Source organism: Gymnogyps californianus, chromosome 1 (genome assembly GCF_018139145.2).
Source record: "Gymnogyps californianus isolate 813 chromosome 1, ASM1813914v2, whole genome shotgun sequence".
Taxonomy (NCBI): Eukaryota; Metazoa; Chordata; class Aves; order Accipitriformes; family Cathartidae; genus Gymnogyps; species Gymnogyps californianus.
Genome location: NC_059471.1, coordinates 3,881,799 through 3,897,589, shown reverse-complemented (window position 1 = coordinate 3,897,589; position 15,791 = coordinate 3,881,799). Strand labels below are relative to the sequence as shown.

Here is a 15,791-nt window from a genome sequence, read left to right as displayed (position 1 = left end):
GCTGATTTTCTTATTTCTGTTTATATTTTGATATTTAACAGCCTTTCTACTATCTCATCTTTTCAGTATCTCTGTGAATGTCAGTTTGATGACAATCTAAAGTTCAAGAATATAATCAATGAGGAGGATGCCGATGCCATGCGTCTTCAGCCCATTGGTCGCGACAAGGATGGTCTGATGTATTGGTATCAGCTGGATCAAGAGCATAATGTCAGGATGTACATAGAAGAACAGGATGACCAGGATGGATCCACGTGGAAGTGCATTGTTAGGTATTCCTTTTTTTTTTTTTGTCCCTTTTTTCTTATTTTGTAGGGGGTTTTAGCTATTTGTGACTGGGGCTCAGAAATGTATTTCAATACATCTCCGTTTCTCACAGAGTAGGATTCGTGACATTGGGATTTTCTGCCTTCACATGTATGCTTTAGTGAAAAACCACGGACAGAAATAACCCACTGATTTGTTGGTAATAGCCAACGTGTAATTTGTTTTCTGCTTACCCAAGCTACAATGGATATATGGAAAGGGTACCAAGAGAAGGCTTGCTTGAGGACGATGCCTCCATATTGCTCACTGGCCAGCTAAATGCCTTAGGAAATGGAGGAGGACTGTTGCTTCTTTAACTTCTGCTCTATTAAGAACACTACAAGTGGACACTTTTGTTCTTGGGGGAATTACATTGCAATTTTAACTTCATGGAACTACAAAACTGTTGACAATACAAATAGGCACAGAAAATCTTCTGGAGTAGAATTCAGCTCATAGATCAGTAAAGAGGAGGTGTGTGACGTTGATGCAGACTGACATCTGTACGTGACTCGGTGCCTCTGGGTCTCAGTTGCTGCAGATTGGTCTGTTAATATTTTGATGATATTTTACCTTCAGATTTATGGGGTTTTGTGATTTTTGTTACATATTTTGTTTTTCACTTTCCTACTCTATGCAAAGCATATGGGATCTTTCTTACTGGAAAAAGAATTAGCTTGAAATTTGTTTCATATCTACTAGTTATCCATTTTTAGTTTATCTCCATGTAAACGTCCTTTTTTTAATTTGTTTAGTTCCAAGTGGATTTTCAACTGGACTCACCAGAATCAACTCTGACTTAAAAAGTACAGAGAGATGTAAAAAGAGATTAAAAAAAAGTCAAATGATTTTTTTTTTCTGTTTTTAAATTTTATTTTTTATATCTGCAGCTTATTTACATATCCATAGCTTTAGTAACCAAGGGAGTCATACAAAACTGTTTAAACTGCTATCAACGGGCCATAAAATGATAAGCGTTACTACCAGTGAAATTTAGACAGCTGTTGTGGGCGAATAAAGTAAATGTATCTAAACAAACCAATCAAGAGCTGAGTGATGTTTATCTCTCTTCATGCATTATAGACCCCAGAGATCAATGCCAAAAGCGGAAGAAATCAGGGTTCTGCTGGGAAAGTTCTGACACTCACAGCAGAAAAACACAGTAATGCATTGTAAAATCTGAAACGGTTTTAAACCCGTGAGATTCCACATCTCAGGCTTGTTGCACTTCTAGGCTTCCTTTTTTTCTGTAAACCTGGTCAAAACAAATTGCTGAACGTTGACTTTGAAAAAAGAAATGCGAGAGCCTTATTATTCTAGCCTATTATGAAAACAATGACTCTGTTTAATCATCGCTCAAATTCATTATACATTAAGGTACCATTTTTTTATAGTTAGATGTCCAGTTTAAATAAGGAGTTACAGCGCACTGAGATTCACATGCATAGAGATGCACGAACATTTTCTCACTATCATAACTCGAGTAGCTGGAGTTTTCTGGATAACTTTGTATTGTTTGCTACATGTGCTTAGGATGGGTACTTGCAAAAAAGTATCTAAATTACTTAATTGCTTTTGAAAATTTCACTTGAATGATGTGGTTGCTCCTTTGGTGCATGAGCAGAAACTACAACTTCCTCTCTGCTGAGAGAAAAAAGAAATTGCAAAGAAAAATCAGTGAGGACTGGTAAGAGGATAATGAATAAAAGAGTCATAGTTGCAGCTTGGATCCAGACCCAACCGGACTTGAGTCGAGATAGATAAGGTCCTTCCAAAAAAGTGATTTTATCTTGGTGTGGATAAATTGGAAGGTTTCTGACGGCAAAGTTGCAGCCGCTCTGCTGGGACAGGCATTTTGCTATGCTTGTATGTAAGGTTTTCAGGGCAGTGTTCATTTAAGCAGATGGTGTTTGTTTATTTTTTATGAATCCCTTTGGGGTGAGTGAGTGGCTTATCAGACAGTATATTTTTTCTTCTGTCATCTAGAAACCGCAATGAGCTTGCCGAGACCCTTGAGCTCTTGAAAGCGCAAATTGATCCTGCCCTCTTGAAAAACAACAATTCTCAGCAGGAGAATTCATCACGTGAAAGCCCAAGCATAGAAGATGAAGACACCAAAAAGGGTGAAGAAGCATCTACACAAGGTTTTCTGCCTTCTTTTCTCAAATTTTACATGTTGTGCTGTGGCAATGTTAGAATTTTCAACTTCATGAAAAGTTACCGTGTTAGATTAGGACTTTTAAAAAAACCCAAACAAACACAAAAGATGTTTCTGTTCAAAGTAAATCAAGGAAATATTGAATACTTTGAAATGATAAATATTTTTGGAGTATTTTAGTACATATTTAGGCTCAAGAGTTTATTTATAAGAAGAGAGCTATGTATAGATTTGTTTTCTAAGTAATTTTATTTTTGCTGTACATTTTGTATAATATTGTAAATGCTCATCTTTGTATGTTTTTGTGGGGCATTGAACTGTTGCCAAACTTTTCCTGTTCTAGCAACATTAAAATTTTAAAAAGCAAAAAATCTGTTTGTGCAATGCCATGATTGAAATCAATACAGTATGGGGTGTGTTGTTTACTTTTGCTCTTGAGTTTGAATCAAAAAATATAGGTTATTTCCTCAAATGTTTCACAATCGACATGATTTTTCAAGAAGACATGAGCTGAAGTTAAAACAATTTAAAATGCTAAAATATCTTAGAAGTGAAGTGGTCCTTAGCTGCCTCCACTGTACGGTTTTGTTACTTTTTTCCTTCCTTATTATCATGTCATTGCACGTTTTTAATAACTTGCCTGACTTGTTGGTTTGTGCATTGGTTTCACTAAGTATCAGTTAGCCTGAAGTATTTTACGTTATAAGAATCTGATCTTTTCTCAGGTTATGAAAAGCTAAAAGCTTGTTATCCCAAGTAATTTTACCCCAGTTACTACCTGGTACTACCATTTTGTTAAAATACAGGAAAATATTTTCACAATCAGAAACAAGATTTAAGGATTCCAGTGTGTTAGTATGTGTTTCTTCAAATCTGTTTAAGTTAATTGGATATATGGAATTAGCCAAGGCCTGTCTTGGTTCGAGTATCAAAGAGAAAGACTTGCTATTTTATTCTCATTCTTTGCAACAAACAGTGTAGAACAGAAGAAATAAATGAAACGTAGATAAAATTTGAGTAGTTGTGGAAGCATTAAAAGACTACTGTAGAAACTGCAGTAAATTGTGACACACCAACAGAATTGTCTTTCGGTCTAAGGCATTTCCAATATCTAACTGTGCACATAAGTGACAACATAACCTGCGTGGTTACCGACACTGCGTAATTAATTCCAAGTACTGATCTATGCCTTTGTCTCACTAAAAATTGGTCGAGCCAGCTTAAATCATCTAATCGAGATCTCTACTTCAGATATGATTTTACTTTACACTGAATTCAGGAGGAGCCATTTGAAAATACTTCAATGAATGTCCCCACTGTAGATAATTCCCCAGATCCTATGGCATGTTCACCTGGGTCAGTGCTTGCGTTACGCTGTGTATTGATGCAAAATCACTCCTCGGCACTAGTCCCATGTATGTAATGAATAATGAAATTATTTACATGTGCAGTGATTTAAGTGCAGTCAGTGTATTCACAGAGCACTACTTAGAGCCTTTCAGTTGAGAAGCTTAAGTAATTCTTCCTATTAGTCCAAGGACTACACTCAAAGCCCTTCTAAGGTACAGTGGAAACATATTGGAAGACCTGATGCCTGTTTGCTTTGGCCACTTCCCAAATAGCATTAAATTAGTTCATACAAAAATGAGGTAAACTGAACCAATGCTTACTTTTTTTTTTTTTTACTAGCCAGATTGACTCGAATAGCGTTAAGACAACTTGTGCATCGACTGAGTCATTTTGTATATACAAAGTGCTTTACAAGCAGTTCAGGAAGTTAAACTATAGAACAACTGTTGATTTTCAGTATAGAGAAGTTTTGGGATTCTGGTGATCCTTGCTTTTTTTGGGAGAAGGCAGTAGGTGAAGGGAAGAAATGGCTGAACGAAGTTTAGACAGAAAGAAGTGAAGGGAGGGCAGAAGAATTCGGACACAGAAAAAATATCTCATTCTCACTGTTAGAGACAAATGTCTTTAAAGAGGCAGCTTTTATGTTACAGGGGCTCAGAGTGGGGACCACTTCTATGAAGGGGTGAAAAAACAGCCTTGAGCCTTCAAAATGTTAGCGATTCTGGTGCCTTAGAGATGCATCTTTCACTGCTGTGCTAATTGCTGAGGCTTATTTGGATACATGCTTTGTACCTGAAAGTATTATAAAACGTATGAATTCTTCCTCACCACTCCTCCCTTTTCTAAAATGCTTGTTTTCTTTAATGTAACTAAGTTAGCTGTCATGTACTTTCCCCTATATATTTCTAACCTCTTTGGGAAGCTCTCATCTTGGAAAAAAATTACACTAGCGTGGAGGGAGAGGGGTGAGGTAGAAGAAAAAAAATCATCTTTTTGTTTGGAGTTACAGCACCCTTGCAGTAACATCTTCCAGATGGTAGAAGATGCTGTTATGGTATATGTAGTGCTATTATATTTGCTTTTTCTAATTAGTTCTATCCCTAGCTGACTCAAAAAGTATGGTACAAAAAAAAAAAAAAAAGACATTAAGAGGCTGTGGTAATGATAAATAATAGGCTTAAGCACATAGTTACAGTAAATGTATGGTTTCTTCTGAATGCTGGAACTGTACTTGAAGCTCTGCAGGTTTTTCTGGGATATGCTACTACTCACTGTGCTTGTTTTAGACACAGCAGAGGAAGTGAATGTAGAATATTGTCTGTTATTTGTGTTTTGATAGTACATAGGAGATGTAGTCATTGCCCAGAGAATCTAAATGAATTTTGCCATAAGCTATAATGTTGAATGTCTTCTGTTTTCTCTGCACTATTGAAATACAATAGTTAAGTATGTCTTGAAATAAAAACGTGTACAAACAGGGGACTGATTTCTATGGGGAATTTCACTTGAAGACCATGGAATCTTACACCATGTTCTGGTTTGTGAAATAATTCAGAAACTCAAGTGAGACATCAAGTTGATGCTTTTTGCGCTCACTACTTAGGTTTTATGTATCCTCTGGAAGTACTGTGGTACTACTAAAGAAGGGGCTGAGATGTCTGGATAAAGAAGGATGAATCTAGAATTCTGCTGCTAGCTTCTGAAATTTACATTTATCTTGGTATATAATTAAACTGAACTGTGATTCTATAGCTAGAAATCGGCAACCCACTCATTTAATGACAGTATTAGATAAGTCAGACTCCTAATAATTCCATGAGAGAAGATTCATTTGCGGGGGACTTTGGGTTGTTGGGTTTTTTAGATATGCCTTTATTTTGATGGATGCTCTTTGTAATCCTATAGGTCCCCTGGTTGTTTCATAGTTGTTTTTCTCTGTCAACAGAAAATGAATTAAAAATCAAAGAAGAAAAAGAGGAGGTGGAGGAACAGTCAATGGAATTGGAAAGCCTTCCTCTTCCTGTGGTCAAAGAAGACGAAAATACGCTGAAAATTGACAAAGGGGAAGAAAAAGAAATTATAAAATTGCCAGTAATAGTAAAATTAGAGAAACCTTCAGAATACAATGAAGAAAAGCAAACTGTCAAAGAAGAGAGTGACTCCTTTAAAGAAAATGTCAAGCCTGTTAAAATAGAGGTGAAGGAAAACAAAATTGAACCAAAAGACTTAAAAGAAGTAAAAACTTGTACGGACAAAATAGCAGTTAATGAGCCAGAGAGGTTAGAATTTTGTGTTAATGTCAAAACTCCCCAAGAAATTGTGGACAAATCTGTGGAAGAAAGCGAGAAACTTAAAAATGACCAGCAGGCAAAAATACCACTTAAAAAGCGAGAGATCAAGCTGACGGATGACTACGACAGTCCGATAAAGGGGCCCCTATGTAAATGTGTCACTCCAACAAAGGATGTCTTGAAGGAAGAAGGGAAAACAGAAGAAGAAGCTTTTAAGAGAGTACCTACGATTACTGCTTTATGTCCTGATGGGAAAGTGCTAGTAAATGGAGAGGTTAGCTGTGAAAAAATAACCCCAAGTGTCATACAAAATAATAAGTCAGAACACTCTGCTAGCACAAAGGAAGACAGCAGCTCATTAAAAGAGAGAAATGGAAAAAGTGGGGAAAAGGTATCAGAGTCCCTAAAGGTATCAGACTCTGTTAGTAAAATTATAAAAGCGTGCGAGGTTGAGAAAAACGCAGTAACTGTGGTGAAAGAAATAGGGGCTGTGGTCTCTGAGGTTTCTAATCAGAAAGTGCCTTTAAAGGAGGAATCTAGTCCTGTGGAAAAAGAGTCCCTTGACAGCACAACTACTGAAATGGTAGTGGAAGAGTCTTCAAACTCTGAAGACAATGCCAAAACAACTGAAGAGAAACTAGCCATGAAAATCAAAAAGGACAGACTACCGCCACCCAAAGAATGTTTAGAGAAGCTAGAGAAGTCCACAAATGCTTCTGCTCCTGCAGAACTGCCCAAGCTTGCACTGTCTGACGAAGAGACTTTGAAAAGTAAAGGTGAGTCTGAGGAGAAACCTGATTCTCCAAAAGCTGCTGAGATGCCCCCTGCATCTGCTTCTCCCGTTACTTTAGAGAAACCTGTTTTGGAAAAGGAGGGCTCTGATAGTAAAACGGCTCTACCTGAGGAGAGCAATGTAGAAGAAAGATCCAGCCCTGAAAAACAAGAGGAAGAGCCAGAAGCTGCCAAGACGGAGCCAGATAGATTAGGTGATGCCCATGCTTCTAATCTAGAGGACTCCTCAGAGAGTAAAAAGGAATCTCCAGTACCTAAAAGCAAATTTAAATATAAGCTAGTTTCTGAAGAAGAAAGCTGTGCAACAGATAATAAAGAAATAACTTCTGAAAGACAAAAAGAAGGGATTAAATTAACAATCAGGATCTCCAGTCGGAAGAGAAAGACAGAAACACCGCCAGAAGAGGTCAGCATTGGCCGCACATTAAGGCGATCTCCAAGAATATCCAAGCCTACGCCGAAAGTTGTGGAGACTCGGGATCAGAAACCTGACAAAAAACGACCTGAAGAGGAAGAGGAGAAACCTGCAGCAGCACAAAAACCAGAACGAAAAGAAGATGCAAAAAAACAAGAGAAGGAGTCAAATTCTAAGGTTAACAAGGTAATACAGTTTTATTACCCGGGAATAAAGAATACCCGCAGTCTTATCTATAAGGAGAATATACACTTACATAGGAATATTGAGGATTGTGTTCCTTTGGTCAGCTTTTGCAAGAAACTAGCTTTGCAATCCAGTTAGTGGACTCAACCAATTTAAAAACACCCCCTAAGAGAGTGCTAATATCTGTTGACTTACCAGTTTATAAAATCTGTCACTTAACCTAAACTAAGTAGACCAAGTCAAGCGGAGTGAATTCTTCTAAAAACTGAAATGATCAGACCTGAGTCAGTCTGGCTGAGTGGCTGAATGGAGACTTCTAGCTCCTGTGGATTTACTAGAAGGATACTTGTTGGTGTCTGGTTGGTCAGGATGATCGTAAGCCAAAAAGGAACCAACAAATGGTGAAGAATAAAAATATTATGACTTCTGTTTCTAGGTGAAGCTAAAGTTATTGTTGTGGTGAGTTCATGATGTAATTTAGCTTTTCTCCTATATGGGTATACATTTTACTTTGGGTGGAGGTATCTTTTTTTCGTGATAAACTTTTGCTTATGCAGCATAGATCTTAAAAGTATGTCAGGTAAATATGACACAAAAAGTTAAACATACGTATGTATAGTGTGCTTCTAAGTCTGTGTAATTACAAACACCTTTTAGTAATTTATCTTCCATTTTTTCTGGATATGGAGTACAAAAGAGAAACAAGGAATAAAGAGTCTGTATTTTTAAGTGCACTCTTTATATCAACTTGAAATCCTGTTAATTCTTCCACTGCTACACATTTTCTTACCGATTTTGTAGTTTTACCGAGACATTCACTTATTTAGCAAGTTTCTTTCACATACTGCTACGTTGAATAACCTTCATAAAATGAACAGTTGATTTTTCGGTGAATGATAACTTCTATACTGAAAAATTCTGTCATATACATAAAGAAATGAAAAATGAATTTTTCATTTAAAGATTTTCATTAAAAAAGAAAATAAATGAAAGTAATAGTGATTGTAAGTCCTACAAGTAGTTTTAATTTTGAAGTACTGTTGCTGTAGGCGTTTTAACTTGATCTCTTTTTTTGAAAGATCTAAAGATGCTTACTTTTCCAGAGAGATTTTAAAATATATATGGTCGAGGAAGAAGTTTGAAACTAATAAGCTTCTGTCATTTCATCAAGATGAAAAATACCCAAATCTTTAATAGGCTATTTTATATTTGTTTTCTTTTAAAGAAGGGTCTTTAAAAAATAGATTTTGAAATGATGATAACATATGATGAAGCATAAACTTAAACTAATACTATCATGGATTTAAAGTACATTTGCTACTAAAGTTTAGTGAACAGTAAAATGTGTAGAGAGGTAGAAATGAATGTTAAGAATGTGAAACAAAGTTTACCAATATGACAAATACTGCTTTGGTACGAGTCCATTCTGCGGGAGAAATAGAATATTTTGTACATTTTAGTTTATTCAGCTTGTTCAGGTCAATGAGTAGTTTAGTCAAAATCAAAAAAATGTTTTGAGTTGAAAAAACTAGAAAAGTTATTTTCCTTTTCCAATGTCTGCGGTGGGGGTGGGCAGGAAGAGTTGTGAGAGAACGATGTCTATGAGAAACAAGTCAGCTAATGGGACTAAAAGTTTCTTCTGTTTGGTATGTTACTTTAAATATAAAATATCCTAGTTGCAGAAAATAGTCTTACCTAATTAAAAAATAATACTCAGAATTGTAATCGAAATCTGTTTGTCATTCAAAATATGATGGTAAATATGACAGAAAGGGGTAGATGCCCCTTTGATTAGCAAAAAAGAAGCATCAACTGAATCACTTTTCACTTAAGAAAAATAATGGAAAAGTATAAATGTGAAAGAAGACCTAGATGTAAGTTATGCACTTAAAAGGTGCAGTGATTTTATTTCAGAAAAGTATGCCCATCTTAGAGGAAAGCACCAGAAATACTTAAGTTAATATACTTGTTAGAGTGCAAACGTGTTTCCTAAAGTGAAATAAAAGACATAAACTGTACGGGGCGGGGGGGAGAGGGGGAAGGATCCTCTTTGGATTGAGGAAAGCTATCATCAAAAAGTCAGAAAGTTTAAATGTAGAATTTACCATGTTCACAAGCAAGTTCACCTTGTCAAAATAGAAAAAAGGGGCTGAGTGACAAATTTGTCTTCCTACTTTTATATCTTATCTGAAAATTTCTTTCTGCAGGTAGGTACAAATTTTTCTCCCTTTATTATCCTGTTGCATTTTAAGGCTCTTTGAAAGACAATCTATTCATTGAAATGCTCTGTTGTAAATTTACTGCAGCTGTTCTGAGTGAAATGAATCACTTCACTGTAGAGACAAATAGTTTTTAAGATCTGGGAAGAAACTCTGTGAGCTTTGTGTTTTCTCTTTGAAATGGTATGTCTCATAGAGAAGCAAAGTTCGGTGGACGGGTACACGAACACGTGGCAGGTGGAAATACTCAAGTAATGAAGAAAGTGAGGACTCAGAGAGTGAAAAAAACTCTGATGATGAGGAGGAAGAGGAAGAAGAGGAGGAAGAAGAAGCTGCACCTGCTGATGACGATGAGCCGTGCAAGAAGTGTGGCCTTCCCAATCACCCTGAGCTGGTAGGCTTTTGGGGAAGGCTTCTGTTGGCTGTTGTGTCAGATTTGGTGGATTGGCTTTGGTGGTGTCTGAAGGCACATCGTCCTTTGGGGTGGCTGTACGCAGGAGAACACTGTCTAGGATTTAGGTGGTAAACTCATGACAGTAGATGAGCTTACCTTTAATAAGGAGGGAAGGAAGTTATTTCTTCTGATAACCACCTCTGAAATGTCGTCTTTTATGAGGTATAACACAACTTAGCCCACTGAGAATTAATCTGGGCAAGGCTTTGAGGTTGTGCCTGCAATCTCAATGAATACAGAGGAGACAACATTTAAAAAAAAAAACAAACCAGCAGTGCAATGTATGCTTTCCTGTGTCTCGTGACATGGTCACAGCTACATAGTCATCCTCATTGGATAGAGCTGCGCATCACCCCGAGGACTGGGTACAGCAAAACCCCATACAGAAAGAGCATGGTGGGCTTTTGCTATTTCTAACGTTTAGGGTTCTCGTTCATCAGTGGTAGATATCATCATGAATTCCTCTGTTTATCTGGGAACTCATAATGGCAGTCCTACTGTGAATCCACAAAATAAGCATACTCTCAGGTGTGTGACAGATATCCTAGCATAGTTGAGACAAAGTTCGACCTTTAGGATGTTAGAGATAAATATTCCAGTAGATACTCTCACAGCTTATGCCAGCTTTGTTCCTCAGTTGTAATGGAAAGGGATATCTCAAGTTTTACCCAGCTAAGTATGAACTCTAACAGTTGCCTAGTTCTGTATACCCCTAAGAGTCTTTGTCTTCTCTGCTGTCCCGGACATAAAAATCATCCTGATTGAGGAAATGGCCAGGTTTCCTTTGTGTGGACGTGAGTGCACAGGGAAAACAGTTCACACCACATCTTGTCCAGATGGAGCTTTCCACTTAGTCTGGGATCTGGAAAGCATTACCAGATTCCACACTATGGGCACACAATCGATGTAGTCCAGTAGTACTAAGTGCCTGAGAACACATAATAAGAGGAAATCTGGTGTTGAAATGGAAAACTGTGATACATGAACTTCCCCATAAAAACCACCCCTGGCCCCAGAAACATCTAGTGATAAGTGATACAGGATTTTTTTGGTTTTGGCACAGTCCAAAGTATTTATAAAGCGCTTCTGTGTTGGCTGGGGAAATAGTTCTGGAGCTTGTTACATGTTGTGAATGACAAAAGATACTCATGATTCATTTTGTTTCCACAGATTTTGTTGTGTGACTCTTGTGACAGTGGATACCACACAGCCTGCCTTCGCCCTCCTTTGATGATAATCCCTGACGGAGAGTGGTTCTGCCCACCTTGCCAGCATGTATGGTTCCTATTTGACTTCACTGTTCTCTTTTTCAGCTTTGCTTGTGGTTGTGGAGATTTGCTGGGAGTTTAACAAGTTCTTTCTTTTATCTTTTTTCTGTTAAAAAACGGACTGCGATGAATGGTAGGGATGCTGATCTTCCCTCTTGTCCATTAGTAACACTGAGTTTTGTGAGGTGGTTTTCCTTTCCCTTTCTTTTTTCTGCTCGTGATGAATGACTGTGTGTTGCTGACGTGTAGATGGGAATCTCCAACCACACTGGTCTTCTCCCATCTTTGGTTAAATTACCTGAAGACTAACACAGTATTAAAAATCTTAATTTTTCCCAAAAGAAACATCATGTTGTCATCCTGGAGGGGGAAGCAGTAGGCAGCGAGGGATGGATCAGTGGCCAAAGCAGGCAGCTGTTTCTGAAGTGCTGTTCCTTCTTCAGAGACATTTGCTCAGAAGCTGGTTAGAGAAAGCTGCTATTTCTAATGAGTCTCACGGTATAGTTTGCCTCTGCTGGGAAAGCCAGAGTTGTCCTTGTCAAGTAATAGACAAGTATGAACGCTTTTTTGAAGGTTAGAAGCTGCTTCTGGCAAAAAAAAAAATCAGTGCCTGTGTCCAGTTTTTTCATGTGCATCTAAAATAGCAAAATTTGCAGGGATGGTACTTGGGAGGATAAGCCAGAGAGTGTGTGGTGCTGTTCTTGTTAAATTCATGGGGAACCATTTATGCACATTTTCAGAATAATCTACCTGATCCCAAACCTCTTCCTTGCTTTTAGAAAAATTCTTTGCCAAAAGGGCTGTTGCCCTGCAAAAAGCTAGCCCCGCTGGACATGACATGATATGGCTGTATTGAGCACTGATTTTTAGTTGTCTTCTGAGGAGTATTTTTAAGTGGTGACGATCCTGAATATGTAAGGATGTTTTCTTTACACAATTTGGGATTGCAGCTTATAGTTAGAGCATCTCCTTGCTCTGTTGCTGTTTAGTAATTTTTAATATGAAAAATGACAGATTTGTAAAAGCGTGAAGATCATCCTTGGAAGTAGTATGATGAGGGCATTAACATGGAATAAGGCATAATTTGTCCATAAAAAGTCATTTTACATATGGCTCAAGTATTAAGTGGTGTTCTAAGATATGGAACATTTGATAAGAAAATGATCCTGAAGTGTCTCTCTACTTTTTACTGCGGTGTCCACAGACATGTGTGTTCTCCATAGATTAAGATAAGTGACAAACGGGTATCACTGTGTGTACGCACTCAGCTTTGTGTATGTATATTACGTATGTCTGTGAAATCCTCAGGTTTCTCTGAGGCAAAGTTGTAAATACCAACAAAAATGTGGTACTAATTTAGAAGTATATTTATTCTAAACATCTTTAATACTTGCTGTAGGCACATTGCTTCCTGCAGTAAATGCCAATTACTGGGAGGATACATCTCTAAAGCAGTTCACGGTGAAGCACATGTGTTTTAGGAAGACGGTCTTTGTTGTAAAGCCTTGCTCATCAAAGAGGAGCCTCCAGTGTAGCAAGGCACTCGCCCTTCTTCCAGACAAATATAGAAATAGTGAATGAAGTGTCTGAACATTAGTTCAACGTGAAAATAGTTGGTTATGAAAGAAACTAATATTGTGTTTCATTCCCTTAGAAATTACTCTGTGAGAAATTAGAAGAACAATTACAAGATCTGGATGTTGTCTTAAAAAAGAAGGAGCGTGCAGAACGCAGGTACTACTGTTTGGTTGCGTTCACAGCAAGCTGCTATGCAGAGGGGTAGTAATAACTGAACAAGCATTAAAATAACGGGACTGGGGAGGAAAGTAGTGATGAGGCTGGGAATTGGTAAGACCAGTTTTGACTTCCCATTGATTGTTGGTGGCGCAGTGCTGGGAGAGCTTGCAAGAAGGGAGAAAAAGTCCAATAATTGGAAAAGATAAGCAAATACATTTGTATTAAACTTTGGTTAAGGTGCCTGAACACAAATTTGGCTTTCCTATACCAGTAGTTAAATGGTTTTCAGCACTGGTTCAGCTGCATGTTTTAGTAATACTGTCAGCCGTGTGTAGAGTTCCTGCTATAAGCAAGGTTAAGTCCTGACTTTGTTACAAAGGTCATCCAGATTAATGTGATTTTTGAGTCTTGTTGCTTTAGATTCTGTTAAACTTTGCCGAATTTACAAGATTAGTGCAATTGCTATAGTGCAGTGGGTCAGCTAAATTACAACTTTGAATGAAATTTTGTGTCCACCCCGGCCATTACCGAAGGCTAAATGCAAACCAATTTACTGCATTTATGAGCAACATCCTTAATATTTGGAACATCCCATCTACAGTTTTCAGACCTGAAAATGAGGGACATGGAACACAGTCTGCATAATTTATACCTTTTAGGACATATATTGAGTACTTCGCAAAATTTAATAACATCTGTATGCATTATTAAACAAAACTTTGTATGAATTGTATCTTGAAAGCCAAATTTCACCAGAAGGTGAGACCCTTTTAAAGAAAGTAATTCAGTAGGCTTATATTTGTAGCAGGTACTGTAATATCATATGGGATGTAGTGATTCGATGCTGGGAAGAGCGGAGCACAATCCGTGTCTGTTTTCAGCTTCTTTCAAATCTCCTGTTTGTTATTGCTGTTGCAGCAGCAACAATGATACTGACAGATCAGGTACCGACTGTTCCTAACAGCGCTACTTCTGCTCAGAGTGGATCTAGATCACACAGTGGTAAAATTATCCATGGCTTGCCAATTCTAGTGAATTTGTAGCTTTGGGAACGAAACTATTGGCTATTTTTATGAGTGAGCTCAGCTTACACACAGCCTCCATCTGTGCAGGAGTATGGGACACAAAGGAACTGTGTCTGCTTTATGGTGGGAAGACTCATTACTAGTGAACAATATTTTGGACCTACTTTGGTAAATATTCTGCTGGCAAACGTTCCATGGAATGCAAGCTTTTTCCAGTCTGTCTTGCTTTCTTGAAATCACTAGTGTTGCATAAAAATACGATCTTTTAACAGTTACAGGAGAGCATACAGTTGATGTTATAGCAGTTTTCAGTGTCTGAAACAGATGTTTAACAACCGTTTTGCAATCTGATCCTCATACCAAGCGAACCTAATGTTTTATATTGTATATCATAAGATTGATTTTTTTTTTTTAATTATTTTTTAGGGTTTTTTTAAAGTCTCTTAAAAAGAGAAATGAGCTTGGGTTATAAAAGATTTCATGATACAATAGTTGAATATTGAAGTCTTTCAACTTAATGGCAGTATATTTTAGCAAATTGTAAGGTAAAAAGGCTGGCTGAAGAATTATAATGCTAGAAGAAATTATAGTCCTTATTACAGCTTGGTGTAAAAGTTATAGCAGGTTGGTTGTTCGGGGCACAGAAATATTTTAATGTTTCTGTAAAATCACAGTACATGTTGTCTGTCTTTTTGGCAAAGAGAAGAAACCCAACTGTCTCATCGTGGGCACCCACACTTAATAGATTCTTTGAACCAGTGTTACTATTGTGCTTTTTGAACTAGTGGTACTGTCGTGCTCTTGCAGTTATTCTCTAGCTTTCAGGTATCTGACTGAAATTGATTCAGCTGCTCAGCTATATTCTTATGCATCCCCAAAGTGTTATGTCACAGATTTTTATCTTTTTTTTAAATGAAAACTTCAGGTTTCATGTTGACTTACAAATACATAGATCAGTGTCACACCTTTTTGTTTGTTTGTTTCTGTTCATGAATTCAAGGTGCTACTGCAACAACCTGGCTGAATTTCAGGTTTCTCACTTACACACTAACTTCTGTAATCATGTCCGACCACCAGCTAGAGGGAGTGGACATTAAAGCTTTTATGGATGGCCCTTTTAGTTCACGTTAGAGACTCTTAGACTCCTTGATAGAAAATCCCTCTAGGGACTATTTGGCTACTTCTCCCAGGCCAAATCAGGTGGAGTACTTCCTTTCATGCACACTTTCATGACTTCCCTGTAGCAACTTTTGCAGCTGCTCACATGAGAGAAAGTGTCTTCTGGATTTGTCTGAGAAGAGTTTATAACCAGTCAGTGCTTATCTGCACCTACCGTCAGAGACCTGTTGGTTCAAATGTTTAAACTGTTGGTGAAAGTGTTGAGCTTCTGTGCACTACATACTAATAAGGAATGCATTTGCTACTTCATTTTGCATTTCATTTTAAGACCTTTACTTCAGCAGGATTGGCTTGTTTCATTTGCTCATTTCTTAAGCAGTGTGTACTCAAGCCAGGGAGAAGAAAAGCAGATCTCGGAAGCCTCAGAGATCTTTAAACAGCTGAATTTAAAAACAGCTGAATTTTTCTCAT

General features: G+C 37.5%; 1 protein-coding gene across 4 annotated transcripts in view; it reads left to right on the top strand.

The window, feature by feature from the left end:
- Nucleotides 1-15,791, top strand: part of RSF1 (remodeling and spacing factor 1) — a 59,276-nt gene that overhangs the window by 28,256 nt on the left and 15,229 nt on the right. For 3 of the 4 annotated variants that reach the window (XR_007766557.1, XM_050898214.1, XM_050898230.1), the window contains 6 exons: nt 67-272; nt 2,293-2,450; nt 5,760-7,498; nt 9,914-10,111; nt 11,342-11,446; nt 13,094-13,173. Coding sequence is in view for 3 of the 4 variants with exons in the window: in XM_050898214.1 (XP_050754171.1) it covers nt 67-272; nt 2,293-2,450; nt 5,760-7,498; nt 9,914-10,111; nt 11,342-11,446; nt 13,094-13,173 (2,486 nt within the window). In the remaining variant the exon portion in view is untranslated. Of the gene's footprint in view, nt 1-66; nt 273-2,292; nt 2,451-5,759; nt 7,499-7,934; nt 7,946-9,913; nt 10,112-11,341; nt 11,447-13,093; nt 13,174-15,791 lie in introns of all 4 variants that reach the window. The other variant, XM_050898222.1, reaches the window with a different exon arrangement.